The 15417-nt window shown below is 34.9% G+C and overlaps 1 protein-coding gene across 1 annotated transcript in view; it reads left to right on the top strand.

Moving 5' to 3' along the window:
- ODAD2 (outer dynein arm docking complex subunit 2) overlaps nt 1-15417 on the top strand; it is a 199402-nt gene that overhangs the window by 105966 nt on the left and 78019 nt on the right. The window contains exon 17 of the mRNA XM_016211753.2: nt 7957-8071. Coding sequence (XP_016067239.2) covers nt 7957-8071 — 115 coding nt within the window. The remainder of the gene's footprint in view (nt 1-7956; nt 8072-15417) is intronic.

Below are 15417 nucleotides of genomic sequence, written 5' to 3'. Positions count from 1 at the left end.
TTTAGTTTTATTCCATTATTATAGAAGAGTAGAAAAAAACTAATTTCTATCAATAAAAGACCTATAAATATAGCACATTAACACAATACCATCTAACCATCTAAAAATGATTAATATAAATCCATATATATAGCATTCATTGATATGAAGGAAGGTTCATTACATATATTTAATTAAAAAGACAGATTATGGCCCTGGCCAGTGTGGTTCAGTGGTTGGAGCATTGTCTGGTACACTAAAAGGTGGCAGATTCGATTCCTGGTCATGGCACATACCTAGGTTGTGGGTTCAATCCCTAGTCGGGGAATGTGTGTGGGGTAACCTATTTATGTTTCTCTGGCACATTGATGTCTCTCTCTCTCTCAAACAACAAAAAATATATTTTTAAAAGGCTGACTATGAAACACCACATTTATATAGAACAATCCCATCGTGTGTGTGTCCACATGTTTTTGTTTTGAGACTAGAAAAGTATTTATTTAATTTTTAAAAATATATCTTTATTAATTTCAGAGAGAGGAAAAGAGAGGGAGAGAGAGAGATAGAAACATCAATGATGAGAGAGTCATTGATCGGCTGCCTCCTGGACGCCCCCGACTGGGGATTGAGCCCGCAACCCGGGCATGTGCCCTGACCGAGAATCGAACCCCAATCCCCTGGATCCTAGGTTGACGCTCAACCGCTGAGCCACTCCCGGCCGGGCTCAGAAAAGTCTTTAAAAGGATGATCACAGAGACCATGGGATTGGGAAAATTTGGGTGATTTAAAAATGTTCTCTTCATTATAACTTTTTGTATTACAGTTGGTCCTGAATAATGTGAGGGTGAGTGTGCCAGCACCCCACATAGTCAAAAATTCCCATGCAATCTTTATCTCCCAAAAATTTAACTATTAATAGCCTACTGTTGAGACCAGAAGCCTTACCCATACCATAAACAGTTGATTAACACATATTTTGTATGTTTTATCTACTTTATATTGTGTTCTTAGAATAAAGTAAGGTAGATAAAAGAAAATGTTATTAAGAAAATCATAAGGAAGAGAAAATACTTTTATAATATATACATACATGGTGAAGCAAAAGTAGATTTATAATTGTATGTGAAACACAATTTATTCTTGTATCATTATTAATTATTGTATGATTTTCCATAGGAACAACTGTAAACCTATTTTTGCTTCGCCTTATATGTATTGGAAACAATCCATGTATAAATGGACCTGTGCAGTTCAAACACTGTGTTGTTCAAGGGTCAACTGTACTTCAATTTTCTACCTGAGAATTCATTAGTTTATAATTTGAAAAAGTCTCATATGGGGGGAAATGGTGCTTTGAAAACTGTTGATAATATTCATGATAATATGTAAATGAAAAAACCCGCCAGGAATACAAATCATATTTACCCACTGAAGCCATTCCTTGTTTTGTTAGTATTTACTGATATTGGGGACATTAGGAATACACGCTGCTTCTGTAGTTTGTTACAAGCTGACTCCTGCAATTGTATATACTCCTGAGTTTTAAAAGAACCCTGGGTGTCCAGAATAGGAATCATTTATGTTCCATCCACTTGTTTTCACACAGAGCTTTCCAGGCCTGCCCTGTATAACTCTGCAGATGCATCCCTCTTCCCCAAGCTGAAACTACACCGTGCTCAGTACGGTCCCCAAACCTGCTGGCCGTTTCATGATTCCATCTCAGACTCCCCATCAGTTTCAGATCCTCTTTCCTCTGTCTATTCACCTTCTTGTCCTGGAAACTCCCTGTTTACTTTCCATAGGCTCTACCTATATTATTTAGATATTCCTGATGACGCTGAGATAGGGATTTAAACTGAAGATTAAAATGTAGATTTCTTTCAATATTCAAATCAAGAATGTATGATAAATACTTGTTTCCTAAATTAGGACAAATTATTTCATAGATCACATGGAGTGTCAGTGCAAGTTTACTTTATTGAATTTGAACCCAATTCAACTAGACTGTCTTTTCTATGGGGCCCATGCACACTCGAGTGAGGCTGCATGCTTGGATAAAAATCAGAATTTTTTTGTTCAATAATTTATAGTATATTTATAATATATATTAGTGAATTTATAGTATCCTCTAAATAAATCTTGACTTAGTTTAATTACAGATATAGATAGAACCATAGAGTAATATATACGGTTATTTGTGTATTTATCAACCTCTGGAATGAAACTAATATTAATTATCTCATTATTATGTTGCAATCTCATTTTATGATAGGTATTAATATCCCCATTTTAATGATGATGAAAATCAAGCTTCAAGAAATTAAATATTTGCCCAATATCATGGTTATAAGTAATAGTCCTGGGATTTGATACATGGATATATAATTATCTAGTCTCTTCTCTCAGTAATACCAGTAGCCAGGTGCTGACTACTCTTAGATTGATTCCTATGTGTGTTTGATCTTGAAGAGCAATCACAGTCATAACCCCCCCCCCCATCCAGGTAAACATGTAAATGTATCCAATAATAATCTTAAATGTCTAATTATTTAGGAAGTTTATTTTACTACTACAAATATTTAGTGATGTTTATAGTTGCATCAGACCATTTTTACAAAATTATTCTTCTGCCTCCAGAAGAGGTAGGTGTCTTATCATTGGGGTGACCATAAATATTAATATTTGTGTTGGTGCATTTTGCTCTCTGTTTTAGGCAAAACTTCCCTCAACTGCCTTTAACACACTCATCAAAATCATGTGCATTTTTTTTATAGAGGAAAGGATAAATTATGTTTTGTTTATACAACCAACACGTTATACAGAGTTGATTAAGCCACTCTACTTGTTTCCTCATTGTATAAAAAAAAAGTGTTAGAGTACATGTTCTCTAGGCTCCGACACAAATATTTGATGAATGTAAGTTTGGCTGAACAACTTTCATTTAATGTTTATTGATAATGACTAATTTTCTGTGCCAGAGACAGCACTAAGTACTGGAATACCCTGTCCCATAGCCTCATGGTGGCTCTTTCACCCACGGTGTTATTGCTTAAATGTCACTCTTTCATTGACACTGTCTCCTTGTGCCCTCCACCTCCATCCCACTACCCTCTATTCTTCATCTCGGTTATATTTTCTCCATCACTTTTCAACATTTCATATAACATATAGATTTCTCTTTTTATTTTATGTCATTTCCCAAAGAATATTAACTCCATGAGAGCAAGAATTTCTGTTTGCTTTCATGATGGAAAAAATCCCTGGTGCCTCAAAAATTGCCTGGCATGTGAGAGTCACTCTGTTGATATTTACTGTAAGACTGAATATTTTTCTGAGAAAAAGTTTCTAGAGCTTTTCTAATTATATTGCTTCCACAGCTATAAAATGATAGACTATTATCCTACTTTACCAAGGCCAAGTAATTCTGGCACACACCTCTACAGTCTGGCGCATTCACATCTTTTCTCCAAAGTTCGCCTGAAATAGCTTCTTTAAAGTAATACATAGAGATATAAACATAAAACCTTTGAGAATTTTTATTAAAAACTAAAATTAAAATTATTTGTTAATCATAGTTTTTCACAGGAATGATAATTTAATTTTGACATTATTGTATGTTTCCATTTTTACTGAATTGCCAATTTGGTTTCAAAACCTATGGATTTCAGTTGTGTCCTTTAATGTGGTTTAAGGACAGTGAGTTCTTTTAGGCAAACCACATTTAGTTTCAGCCATTCTCACTAACAGTATTTATCATTGTAATTTTCAGCAAATATTAATAAATTTTTAGGAATCATTCAAACTATGGTTTCAACATAGATGTATTGACATTGCCAGAAAGAAATGCTGTAACCTTAGCCACGTCTACTATGTGGGCACAAATGCTTCACATTTGTTCTTATGTGTGGTCTCAATGGGCAGGTAAGCTGGCCAGACTTCTTAACAATTCTGGCAAATGTTAATATAGCAAAAGAAACAGAAATATAAGCACTGCGTCTGTTTTGGTTTGTTTGGGTTTTTTAAATAGCCAGCATATGTATATGTATTCACCTTTCTAGAAATGTTATTCTGCCAGCCACACAGGCTTCTGTGACAAAGTTGAAAATTTTGAAAACATAATTCAGTTTTATTTCTAATAATGTCATAGAATTAATGTTAAATTCTATTAATACTAAAGCAAGAAGAGCCAACATAGTGCTGGAAATGAGTTCAGAGCAAGATGCTAATCAAAATAAAAAACTATGTAAAAGGAGATAGACCCACTACAAAAAGACAGAGGTGTAAATTAATACCACCTATTAGCCCATCTTTATATATGCAAAAAGCAACAAAGGTGTACAGAAAGTCTATATAAATGTACTTTCAAGTTAGAGACCACTTCAAATGAAAACTTACTGCACTGGTTAGATTTAGAATTTGAACATGTGCTTTGCAAGTATAAAGTTAAAAATGAATGTATTTGTGTTGGGAGAGGTTTTTGATCCGCTGAGAAAGGAGACTAGCTTGTTTTGGGTCCACCTGATCGATACTCACTGGCTGCAGGGGTGGGCCTCTGCGCCAAGTATAGCGGGCAATATATGTTTCCTTTAGTCAGGGAGGTTACACAATAATTGAGGTATGAAGCACACACACATGATCACAATTAATAAGGCAAAGCAATGTGTGAGGAGTGCCAGAAAAAAGGACAGCAGAACTCAAAAGAAGCTTAAAGGAGAGAGAAACCAGAGGATTCGTGGGAGAGGCTTTAAAAAAAAATATCTTTATTGTTGAAAGTATTACAGATGTTGCCCCCCTTCCCCTCCACCCTGCATCCCTGCCCCCCACAGGTCTTCTCCACACTGTTATCTGTGTCTAGGGGTTATGCACATATGCGTATAAGTTCTTTGAGAAGCTTTGTTTTTAAAAAGGTGACCTTTAAAGATGGATTATCATAGGCCCTGGTCAAGTAGCTAAATTGGTTAGAGTGTTGTCCTAATATGCTGAGGTTGTGGGTTCAATCCCCGGTTAAGGCACATACAAGAATCAACCAATGAATGCATAAATAAATGGAACAACAAATCAATGTTTCTTTCTCTCTCTCTCTCCCTTCCTCTCTCTCTCTAAAAAAAGAAAAAAAATCAATTTTTTAAAAAAAAGATGCTTTATTATGGAATGGGCAAAGGTTTATAGTTGGGAGAATTCCTGTGGCCTCTGAATAAACCAGTGTCTCCCTTATGTGTTCACAGGGAACCCTAGGCATGCATCTATTGTGGCATTTATTATAATAGATTATAATGGTCTCTTTATCTCCCTCACTAGACTGTAGTTTCCTGAAGAACAATTAAAATCCTCATTACTTGAAGATTCTGTATTTGTGAATTTGTATGCCTGCTAAAATTTGTAACCCCAAAATCAATACTTAGAGCACTTTTGCCATCAATAGTAGACATGTGCAGAGCAGTGAAACATTTCAGTTACCTAATGAACGTGTTTCCAGCTGAGGTTGAACAAGGCCTTTAAACAGAAACACATTAAACAAGATTATATATTGACCAGTCAATGAAAATGTTCTGACCAGAGGCTTTCAGGAAAAGAAAAATTTATTTCCCCTAGGAGCAATGGTTCAGTCTTTACTAATTCACTGTTTTCAGTGACTTTACAGAATGTTACTACCCCTAGTAACAAGAATTGACCATATCTTCAGTTTCGCTATGCTTAGCACTTAGTGTTTAGTAGATGGCCCAAGAGGGTTATGAGCAAATGCCTGCATAGAGGGAATTGGGAGGAATAAACCAACTCATTGGAAATGTTAAATACTGAGTTCATGAATTGGCGTTTAATACCATGCAGGCAATGGGAAGCTGCTGGAGACTATCTCCCGGGGGTGATCTTTCTGTGTTGATTGAATGTGCTAGGTGGTATGATTAACAGAATAAATAACCCTGGGGCTCTGCTCTCAAGGAGTGCTGCAGAAGTTCTGAGGGGCTTTTAGGAAGATGAATTTCCCAGGGATTTAGAGGATAGATTGGAACTGGGAAAAACTGAAGACACAAAATCAAGTTTTGTAGCTACTGCAGCAATCCTGAAATGAGGTAGTCAAGACCATGATTAGGGTGTTGCAGGGAGAACAGAGGAGTAAGGGCAGGTACTCAAGTTATTGTGAAGTAAACATCAGCAGTCAATGACTTGGTACAGAGGGAGACAGAAGTGGAAGGGACAAAATTAAACTCTGAAGTTTTAAGTTTTAATTTTGCCCCGGACTTTGTTGCTGTGTTTGCAAATGTTTTCAGAAAATGTTTTCCTCCTCTAAGGTTATTTACTCTGTAATGTACTGAGTTCTTTTAATACATTGGCTATGGGGTTACAGTCCTCATCTTTTACAACTAACTAGCTGATGAATTTTCTTGGGTTTGGAGGTGAGAGCTGGGAATAATAGATCAAATTTTACAATTAATAGTGAATTTTCAGTTAATTGTGACATTTTGCCTGGGGGAGGGTGTCCAGAATTGAGTTATCCTTTTTGTTTTAAACTGAAAATGTGTGTCATCCAAGTGACTTCCACTCTAATGATAAGTTATATCCAGCATTGTATACATAAATATTACTAATGCAAATTTTACTACTATATTTAGAGAGGGTAAGAGATCAATCATTCATTGAGAAATTGTGTGTGGAAAAACACAGAGACCCGGGGATCAACGTTAATTATGTTTTCAGGGGCATAATATAAAGTAGTAAGCTTTTTAAATTCGTAAATTCTTTCTTTATAGTTCCCATAAATTGAGAAATAAAACTTTGTTTTCACTCAGCATGATATCAGAAAGCTTTAGGTTTGGAAAGCTATTTAGTTAAACTTTGGGTTAAAATACTTTCTCAGTGCACTTTTTTCTTATTCAAACTTTTTTTTAAAACACAGTTTATATCTTAGTATAAGCTATTTTCATTACCAGTTGTTTTATATGGTTATGTGAAAATGACATCCTACTTGGAATCTTTGGAATAATACTTTTTTTTTCCCTGGCAAATTCATCTCAAATAATCAAGAAATGTAGATGTTTTTATGTTGATTTTCAAGAAAGAATTTGTATGGCATTTTAAGCTAGTAGTATTTATTCTGTCTGTGGCTAAATACCACATGTGTTTAACACAACGTGAGATTAAAACTTAAAGGAATTTTGATGTTCTTTATCTTTTCTCATCTGCTTGTTTAGCATATCTTTCTGAACAAAGCCTTGTTTGTAAAGGATATTAAGTTGTGTTTAGCCTTCTTCTTGACTGCAAGTACTCCACAGGCCTTAATTCAGGGTTCTGTTCCCTGGACTGATTGATACATAAACAGAAGACAGATGGTGTAGAGATGACTCTGATGATAATTCATTTTTCAGCTAGTCATGAAGATATTTTGATTACAGAGTCTTAAGTAATTATAACACAGTCTGCAATGTTAGTCTTGCTGAAAAGGGAGCACATGGAAAACAAGTTACGTGTTATTCATGCCCAACAAAGGATGCACTGTGGAGTAATGATTTTAATTCCTAATGCTAGATTAGGACTGGAGGAGTTTAAAATATGTCACATTGTAAGGTAAGTCAGTTACACACAGACCAAATAAAAAAGGTAACTGCACAGTTTTGAGGCATAAATATTTGTTTTGGGAAGTATTTAGATGTTACTATATGAAAGAAACCAGTATTTTTACATTTAGGTAACAGTCTGTGTACAGCTAATTAAAAAATTACATGACTTGATTTTAAGTTTATGTGAATCGTAATTACCATGGAGCTTGCTTTTCGTGTTAGGAATTTAAAACTGAAATCAGAATGCTCACAATTCAACAGCATGTTATATCCCTACTGTTGTTAAAGTTTGGGGGGAAAAATCCAAGCAAAATGTCAGAAGGAGAAAAACTAATTAGAATTGTAAGAATAGATAGGCCACTTAAATTTTCATTTACCATACCAATTACAGTTTATATCTCTATATTTTATTTCACAATAGGATAATTGATCGCTTAGATGGAGTTCGTTTGTTGTGGTCCTTGCTGAAAAATCCCCACCCAGACGTGAAGGCCAGTGCAGCTTGGGCCCTCTGTCCCTGCATCCAAAATGCTAAGGTAACAGACTACAGATCATTCAATTCTGGGATCTCTAACACTATATTTAGTAATGTCACCAAAGGTCACTAATTACTTTTGACTTATTTTTGGTCAGATTTATCTGGTGAAAAGAACATTTGTGCCAAATAATTTTTTGAGCAATGACTTTTCCTGGTCAGTTTTCAAATGCCAAATGAAATTAAGCTAAGATGGCAGTGTTTACCAAGCTCTACCTGGCTGGTGCAATTGAAACAAGTACCCCAGGTAAATCAAGGTGAAGAAAAGTTGACTGTTTTAATCTCTTGGATGATAAAACAATTGTCTGCATTCCTTGGCTACTTTCAGAAGCACAAGACTGCTTCTATCTTATTTATAGCACAAAATACAACAGTGAAAGATTATTTGTTTGTTACCTTGAAAAAGTCAATTTCACAAATTCCACTTTTCTTACCAATAAGGACTGGATATAAAACCTATGGATAAAATTTTTACATGAATAAAAGCACTGAACTGGAAGTTTTTAAAGTCTTTTAGCTCTTCATTTATAAATTTTATTATATTTAAAGATCTCTTTTCAGCATATTTCATTTATCTCAAACTTTTTGCTATAGGTTTACAGATTTCTCTTTAAGATCCTTGTTGCTAGAGATATTTCCCTCTGTTAAATATTTTTATCTAAAGGATTTAATTTATCTAATAAACTTAATATAACTATAAATATCATCCTAAATATTTGTGACCATAAAACAATCTTTTGTAAAAGAGTGAATTGTGGCCCGGCCGGGCGCGGCTCAGCGGTTGAGCGTTGACCTAGGATCCAGGCGATCAGGGTTCGATTCCCGGTCAGGGCACATGCCCGGGTTGCGGGCTTGATCAATGACTCTCTCATCATTGATGTTTCTGTCTCTCTTTCCCTCTCCTTTCCTCTCTCTGAAATCAATAAAGATATTTAATAAAAATTTAAAAAAAGAGTGAATTGTGTTGTATACTAATAGTAGAAGGAGACCTATTATGAACTGGTTAATAGAACCATTTTTTTGTAACAGCAAAAAATAAATAAAAATAAAACACTTCAAATGTCCACATATAGGAAAATGGACAACAGGATGATAGTATAGTTATGTTTTATCATACAATGCAGCAGTGAAAAATGAATGTATATTAGCAATGTATTCATTAATGTCAATATTTTTCATAAACATATTGAGTAAAATAAAAAATGTTTCAGAAGTAGATATACAATATAATTCCTATTATACAAGGTTCAAAAAAATTTAGAATGCTAAATTTAAATGATATTATTTAGTGAGCAAGAAAGAAGTCTGTTGGGGAAAGATTGCTATATATCATTGAAGGATATCCTTATCAGTTATATGAACTAATCACTCAGCCCTTCTTTCATGATATAAACAACTAAGGATGGACAAATATTTAAAGAAAGCTAATGGCACTGTAGACAAGCCAAGATTAGTAAGGAGACCTAACTTCAGAGAAAACAAAGGTAATGTAAGGAATAGAATATACCATTTAATTTTAAAAATTAATATCCTCAGAATCACCCAAGGAGAATACTATGCCCCAAAAGACTGTTATAAAGAAAGAAGTATTGATAGACTGAGAGAAGATTTTTGGAAGTTAAAAACATATTTGGCAAAACAAATTTAATAGAAGAGACAAATAAATTGGATACAACTAAGTAATCACCAGGAAGATAGCCTGGTAAATAACTAAGAATGTAAAGTTAAATTAAAAAGAAAATAGGGCTTGAAACATAAAATTGAAAGGAAGAAATAGTCATTTTTTAAAAAAGTGGGGGTGGGAGTTTTTGTGAACTGAAGAGGCGAGGAAAGATTATAGCCTTCAGATGGAAAAGACCCACTGAGTGCCAAGCAGGGAAAATAAAGTTATCTGCACTAGACACAGAGTCAAATTTGGTGTTTCCAGAGTCCAAAGGAAAGAAAAACGTTACATAAGAACAAGAATTACACCAGTATTAGACTTAACATCATTTGCAATAAATTCTGAAAGAAAATGGACTGTCTTTAAAGGAAATTTTTATCCTAGAAATATATATCCTGCAAAACTAGCATTCACCTGAGTGTAGTGTAAAGAATAAAGACAGTTTTCTTTTAGAATTATCAGGACTCAGGAAATTTACCCCAAATGAACCTTTTCTGAAAAAATAATTAATTTAGAATATTTTCCAACAAAAGATTCTAAGAAGAAGAATGTCATGAGCTATAGAAACAATAATGAACAAATAAATCATTAGAATTTATAGGTAAGTATGAATTGTGTTGATAATGTTCTTCAAATTATTAAGAAAGAATTTCTTTAAAAGTAATGGCATAAGCTCTGGCTGATGTGGCTCAGTTGGTTGGGCGTGGTCCTGTGCACTGAAAAGTTGCCAGTTTGATTCCTGGTCAGGGCCGGTGCCCGGGGTTTCAAGCTTGATCCCCAGGAGGGGGGTGTAGGAGGCAGCAGATAATGTTGTGCTCTCCCATGGATGCTTTTTGTCTCTCTCCCTCTCTCTTCCTCTCTCTCTAAGGAAAAAAAAATCAAGTAATGGCATAAAATAAAAGCAGATAATATCACAGTAACAATTCGTATGATTTAAAAGAACATATTAGGTGGTGGAAGGAAATAGATACAACTATACTAAAAGTCATTACTTTTCCTGGAAAAGGATGTTATAGATACTGGTTAATTGTCAATAATCACTGAAAATATAAATTTAAATATAGAAGTTAATATTATCATTGGTGAGATACCATTTTATATAGATAATATTTCTATTTATTTCTTTTATATTGTTTACATTATGCCTTTAGCCTTATGGACTTCAACTCTAAATCTGCCTACTTATCTATTACTGGCCTTAGGAGATATTGCAATATTTTCATATTTGTTATTCCTGCCCAGGATTTCTGTCCAGGATAGCCTACTAATCTCCTGTGCTAGCAACCTAAATTGAACCACCCTCAAATTTTAAATACAGCATAACCTGCTTGTCTTCTAGCCCTTGGCCTCAAGGCCAAGACTAGGTCCAAGCCTCCATAAAAGAGACCTCCTGTTTGCTCCATTTCTCTTGAACTTTACCTGCCCACTGCATGCTCTCTACTCCCACCAATTTAGTGTCTTCCCTTACCACACCCAAGGGAAAGATGGACTCATGAAAAAGAGATCTCTGCTTGTTCTCTTCATTTCCAAGAAGTCTTTTCTGCTTCATTCCTTTGTGAAGAAAACCCCCTATTCTCTAAATACAGGCTGTTTAGAGCTTTGAAAACTTCAAAGATGTAATGCTACAAACTTTGAAATCTATTATTTGGTCTACCACTCTGGGGGGTTATTTTGTAAAACATCTTTGGTGTACATATCATTTGGTGTACCATTGTGTTGATCCAGTAAAACCTCAATATAACAGACTAATTTGGGTGAGGGGGTGTTTGTTAAAGTGGAAAGTCCATTATATAATAAAGCAGGTTTTCCAAATGCATATGTTAAAAATGTGACAAATTAGTTTACCTGTTTTTACTTATGTAGACACATTTGTGTAATTAAAATTAACTATGTATGAAAAGTTTAACTTCACAGAAAAGTTTCTATATGTAATACAGTAATTTTAAATTTATACTGAATAGGTCTAGTAAATGTGTGCATTCACCAGTCACCGTGAGTAAACAAATACATAAGGCTGGTGTGTGGCTTAGCACACATGGGAATATCGTTGGTTAAAATTAATGCAGAAAGTCACACTAAATGACAAAGTTATTGCACATGATGTGGTGTGATCACCTGCTGATCATTCACCAAACATTGTTTAGGAGCAGCAACTCTTGAATTTAAATATGTAGACTATAGTTATAGATATGTAATATTTATTTATGTTGGTGAAATTACTACAGTGTTTTTTCTAACATAGGGCTTATTCACTAAAATTTGTTAAGAATAACAGAATCCTAGAAGAAAACATAGACAGTAAAATCTCAGACATCTCATGTAGCAGAATTTTCGCCAATGCATCTCCTAGGTCAAGAGAAACAAAGGAAAAATAAACAAATGGGACAACATCAAAATAAAAAGCTTCTGCATAGCAAAAGAAACCATCCTCAAAATGCAAAGGGAACCCACAGTATGGGAGAACATATTTGCCGATGTTACATCTGATTAGGGGTTAATTTACAAAATACGTAAAGAACTCATACAGATGAGGAAGACAAACAATCCAATTAAAAATAGGCAAAGGACCTAAATAGACACTTCTCCAACGAGGACATACAGATGGCCAATGAACATATGAAAAAATGCTCAAAGTCAGAGAGAGATGCAAATTAAAATCATGATGAGGTATCACATCACACCCCTCAGAATGGCTACCATCAATAGATCAACAAACAACAAGTGCTGGTGAGGTTGTGGAGAAAAGGGAACCCTAGTACACTGCTGGTGGGAATGCAGACTGGTACAACCACTGTGGAAAACAGTTATGGAGGTTCCTCAAAAAATTAAAAATAGAACTGCTTTTTGACCCAGTGATCTTATTTCTGGGAATATATCCCTAGATGCCAGAAACACCAATCAGAAAGAATATATGCACCCCTATGTTCATAGCAGCACAATTTACAATAGCTAATAATCTGGAAACAGCCCAAGTGCACATCAGTAGATGAGTGGCTAAAAAAGGCTGTGGTACATTTACACAGTGGAATACTCTGTAGCTGTAAAAAAGAAGGATCTTTTACTCTTTGAGACAGCCTGGATGGGTCTGAAGACAATTATGCTAATTGAAATAAGCCAGTCAGAGAAAGACAAGTATCCCATGATCTCACTTACATGTGGAATCTAATGAACAAATAAACTGGTGAACAAAATAGGTCCAGAGACATGGAAGCATGGAACAGACTGACAGATCTCAGAGGGAAGGGGGGAGAGGGTGGCAGAAAGAGATTAACCAAAGAATTTATAGATGTGTAGTCCATAGACACAGATGCAGACAATAGTGAGGTGAAGGCCTAGGGTGGGGCAAGAGCTGGTGGAGGGGGTCAAAGAGGGTAAATGGGGGACATCTGTAATACCCTCAACAATAAAAATAAATTTAAAAATAACAGTGAATTAATAACAAAAAAATAACCCGTTAATTTAATTATAAGCAAATCTTGGTTAAAAGCATTTTAAAATTAACAGGTGATAATTTTCACACATGACATACAGATGGGAAATTTTGTCCATTTAATCTGAAGTTCCTTAAATCAAGGTCTAAAAAACAGAAAGTTTTCTGTAATGGGGAAGGCTATGCATGTGCACGAGTAGGGCTACATGGGAAATCTCAATACCTTCTGCTCAACTTTTCAGTGTACCTAAAACTGCCCTAAAAACAGTGTGTTTTTTAAAAGAATCTTTAAAAAATCATTTGAAGGTGTTTTTTTAAGAAAAATGAATTTATTTATTTTTACGCTTTATTAAATTTATTGGGATGACAGTGGTAAATATGAATATATAGGTTTCAGGTGTGGGTTTCTATGTTACAAGATCTGTATATTGCTCTGTGTGCCCACCACCCAAAGTCATATCTTCTCCCATCACCATATATTAAGACCCTCATCCCCCCCTAACCCCTTACCCACTTCCCTCTGGCAGCCACCACACTGCTGTTTGTGTCCATGAGTTTCAGTTTTATATCCCACATATGAGTGAAATCATATGGTTCTCAGCTTTTTATGACTGACTTATTTCACTTAGCATAATATTCTCAAGGTCCATCCATGTTGTTGCAAGTGGCAGTATATCATCTTTTTTATGGCTGAGCAGTATTCCATCGTGTACATGTACCACACCTTCTTTATCCAGTCTTCTATCGCAGGACACATTGGTTATTTCCATGTCTTGGCTGCCATGTATAATGCTGCATGAACATAAGGGTGCATATATCTTTGCAAATACATGTTTCCAAGTGTTTTTGGTATATACCCAGGAGAGGGATTGTTGGGTCATATGGTAGCTCTATTCTTAATTTTTTGAGAAATCACTAGACCATTTTCCATAGTGGCTGTACCAGTCTACATTCCCACTAGCAGTGAATGAGGGTTCCCTTTTCTCCACAGTCTCTCCAACACTTGTTATTATTTGTCTTGTTGATAACAGCCATTCTAACAGGTGTGAGGTGGTATCTCATTATAGTTTTGATTTACATTTCCCTAATTGAGGTTGAACATCTTTTCGAATATCTATTGGTTGTTTGTATGTCTTCTTGGGAGAAGTGTCTGTTCAGGTCCTCTGCTCACTTTTTGATTGGGTTGTTTGTTTGGCATTGAGTTTTATGAGTTCTTTATATATTTTGCAAATATATAAAGCCAGTGCCAGAGCCAGTGTTTGTAAATTTCATCTCCCATCTGATTGGCTGCCTCTCTGTTTTGTTGTCAGTTTCTTTTGCTGTGCAGAAGCTATAATCCCATTGAGATAGTCCCATTGATTTATTTTTGTCTTTACTCCCCTTGCCTTTGAGGTCAAGTTCATAAAATGTTCTCTATGACCGAGTTCCATAAGTTGGGTATATATGTTTTCTTTTATGTAACTTATTGTTTCAGGTCTCAAATTTAGGTCTTTGATCCATTTTTAGTTAATTTTTGTACATGGGGACAAACTGAAACCCAGTTTCATTCTTTTGCATGTGACTTTCCAGTATTCCCAGCACCATTTTTTGAAGAGACTATCTTTACTTCATTGTGCGTTCCTGGCTCTTTTGTCAAAAATTATCTGCCCATATACATGTGGTTTTATATCTGGGATCTCAGTTCTGTTCCACTGACCTGTGTGTCTGTTTCTGTGCCAGTACCATGCTGTTTTGATTATTGTAGCTCTGTAGTATAATTTGGAGTCAGGTAGTGTGATAGCTCCAACTTTGTTCTTTTTTCTCAGGATTACTTTGGCTATTTGGGGTCTTTTGTGGTTCCATACAAATCTGATGATTTCTTGTTCTATTTCTTTAAAAAATGACATTGGTATTTTGATGGGGATTACCTTAAATCTGTATATTTCTTTGGATAATATGGTCATTTTAACTATGTTGAGTCTTCCAATCCATGAACACGGGATATTTTTCCATTCTGTGGTGTCTTTTTCAATCTCTTTTATTAATGCTTTGTAGTTTTTAGTATATAGGTCTTTTATGTTCTTTGTTGATTATTCTTAGGTATTTTATTCTTTTGGTTGCAATTGCAAAAGGAGGTATTTTTTTCATTTCTTTTTATGAAGTTTTGTTAGTATACTAGAAGGCAGTGGATTTTTGTAAATTGATTTTGTATCCCACAACTTTACTGTATTTGTTTATTGTTTCTAATTGTTTTTGGTGGAGTCTTCAGGGTTTT

This window comes from Miniopterus natalensis, chromosome 1 (genome assembly GCF_054644295.1).
Source record: "Miniopterus natalensis isolate mMinNat1 chromosome 1, mMinNat1.hap1, whole genome shotgun sequence".
Lineage (NCBI taxonomy): Eukaryota > Metazoa > Chordata > Mammalia > Chiroptera > Miniopteridae > Miniopterus > Miniopterus natalensis.
Note: the sequence above shows the minus strand (reverse complement) of the source record. Positions and strands in the feature narration are given on the sequence as shown.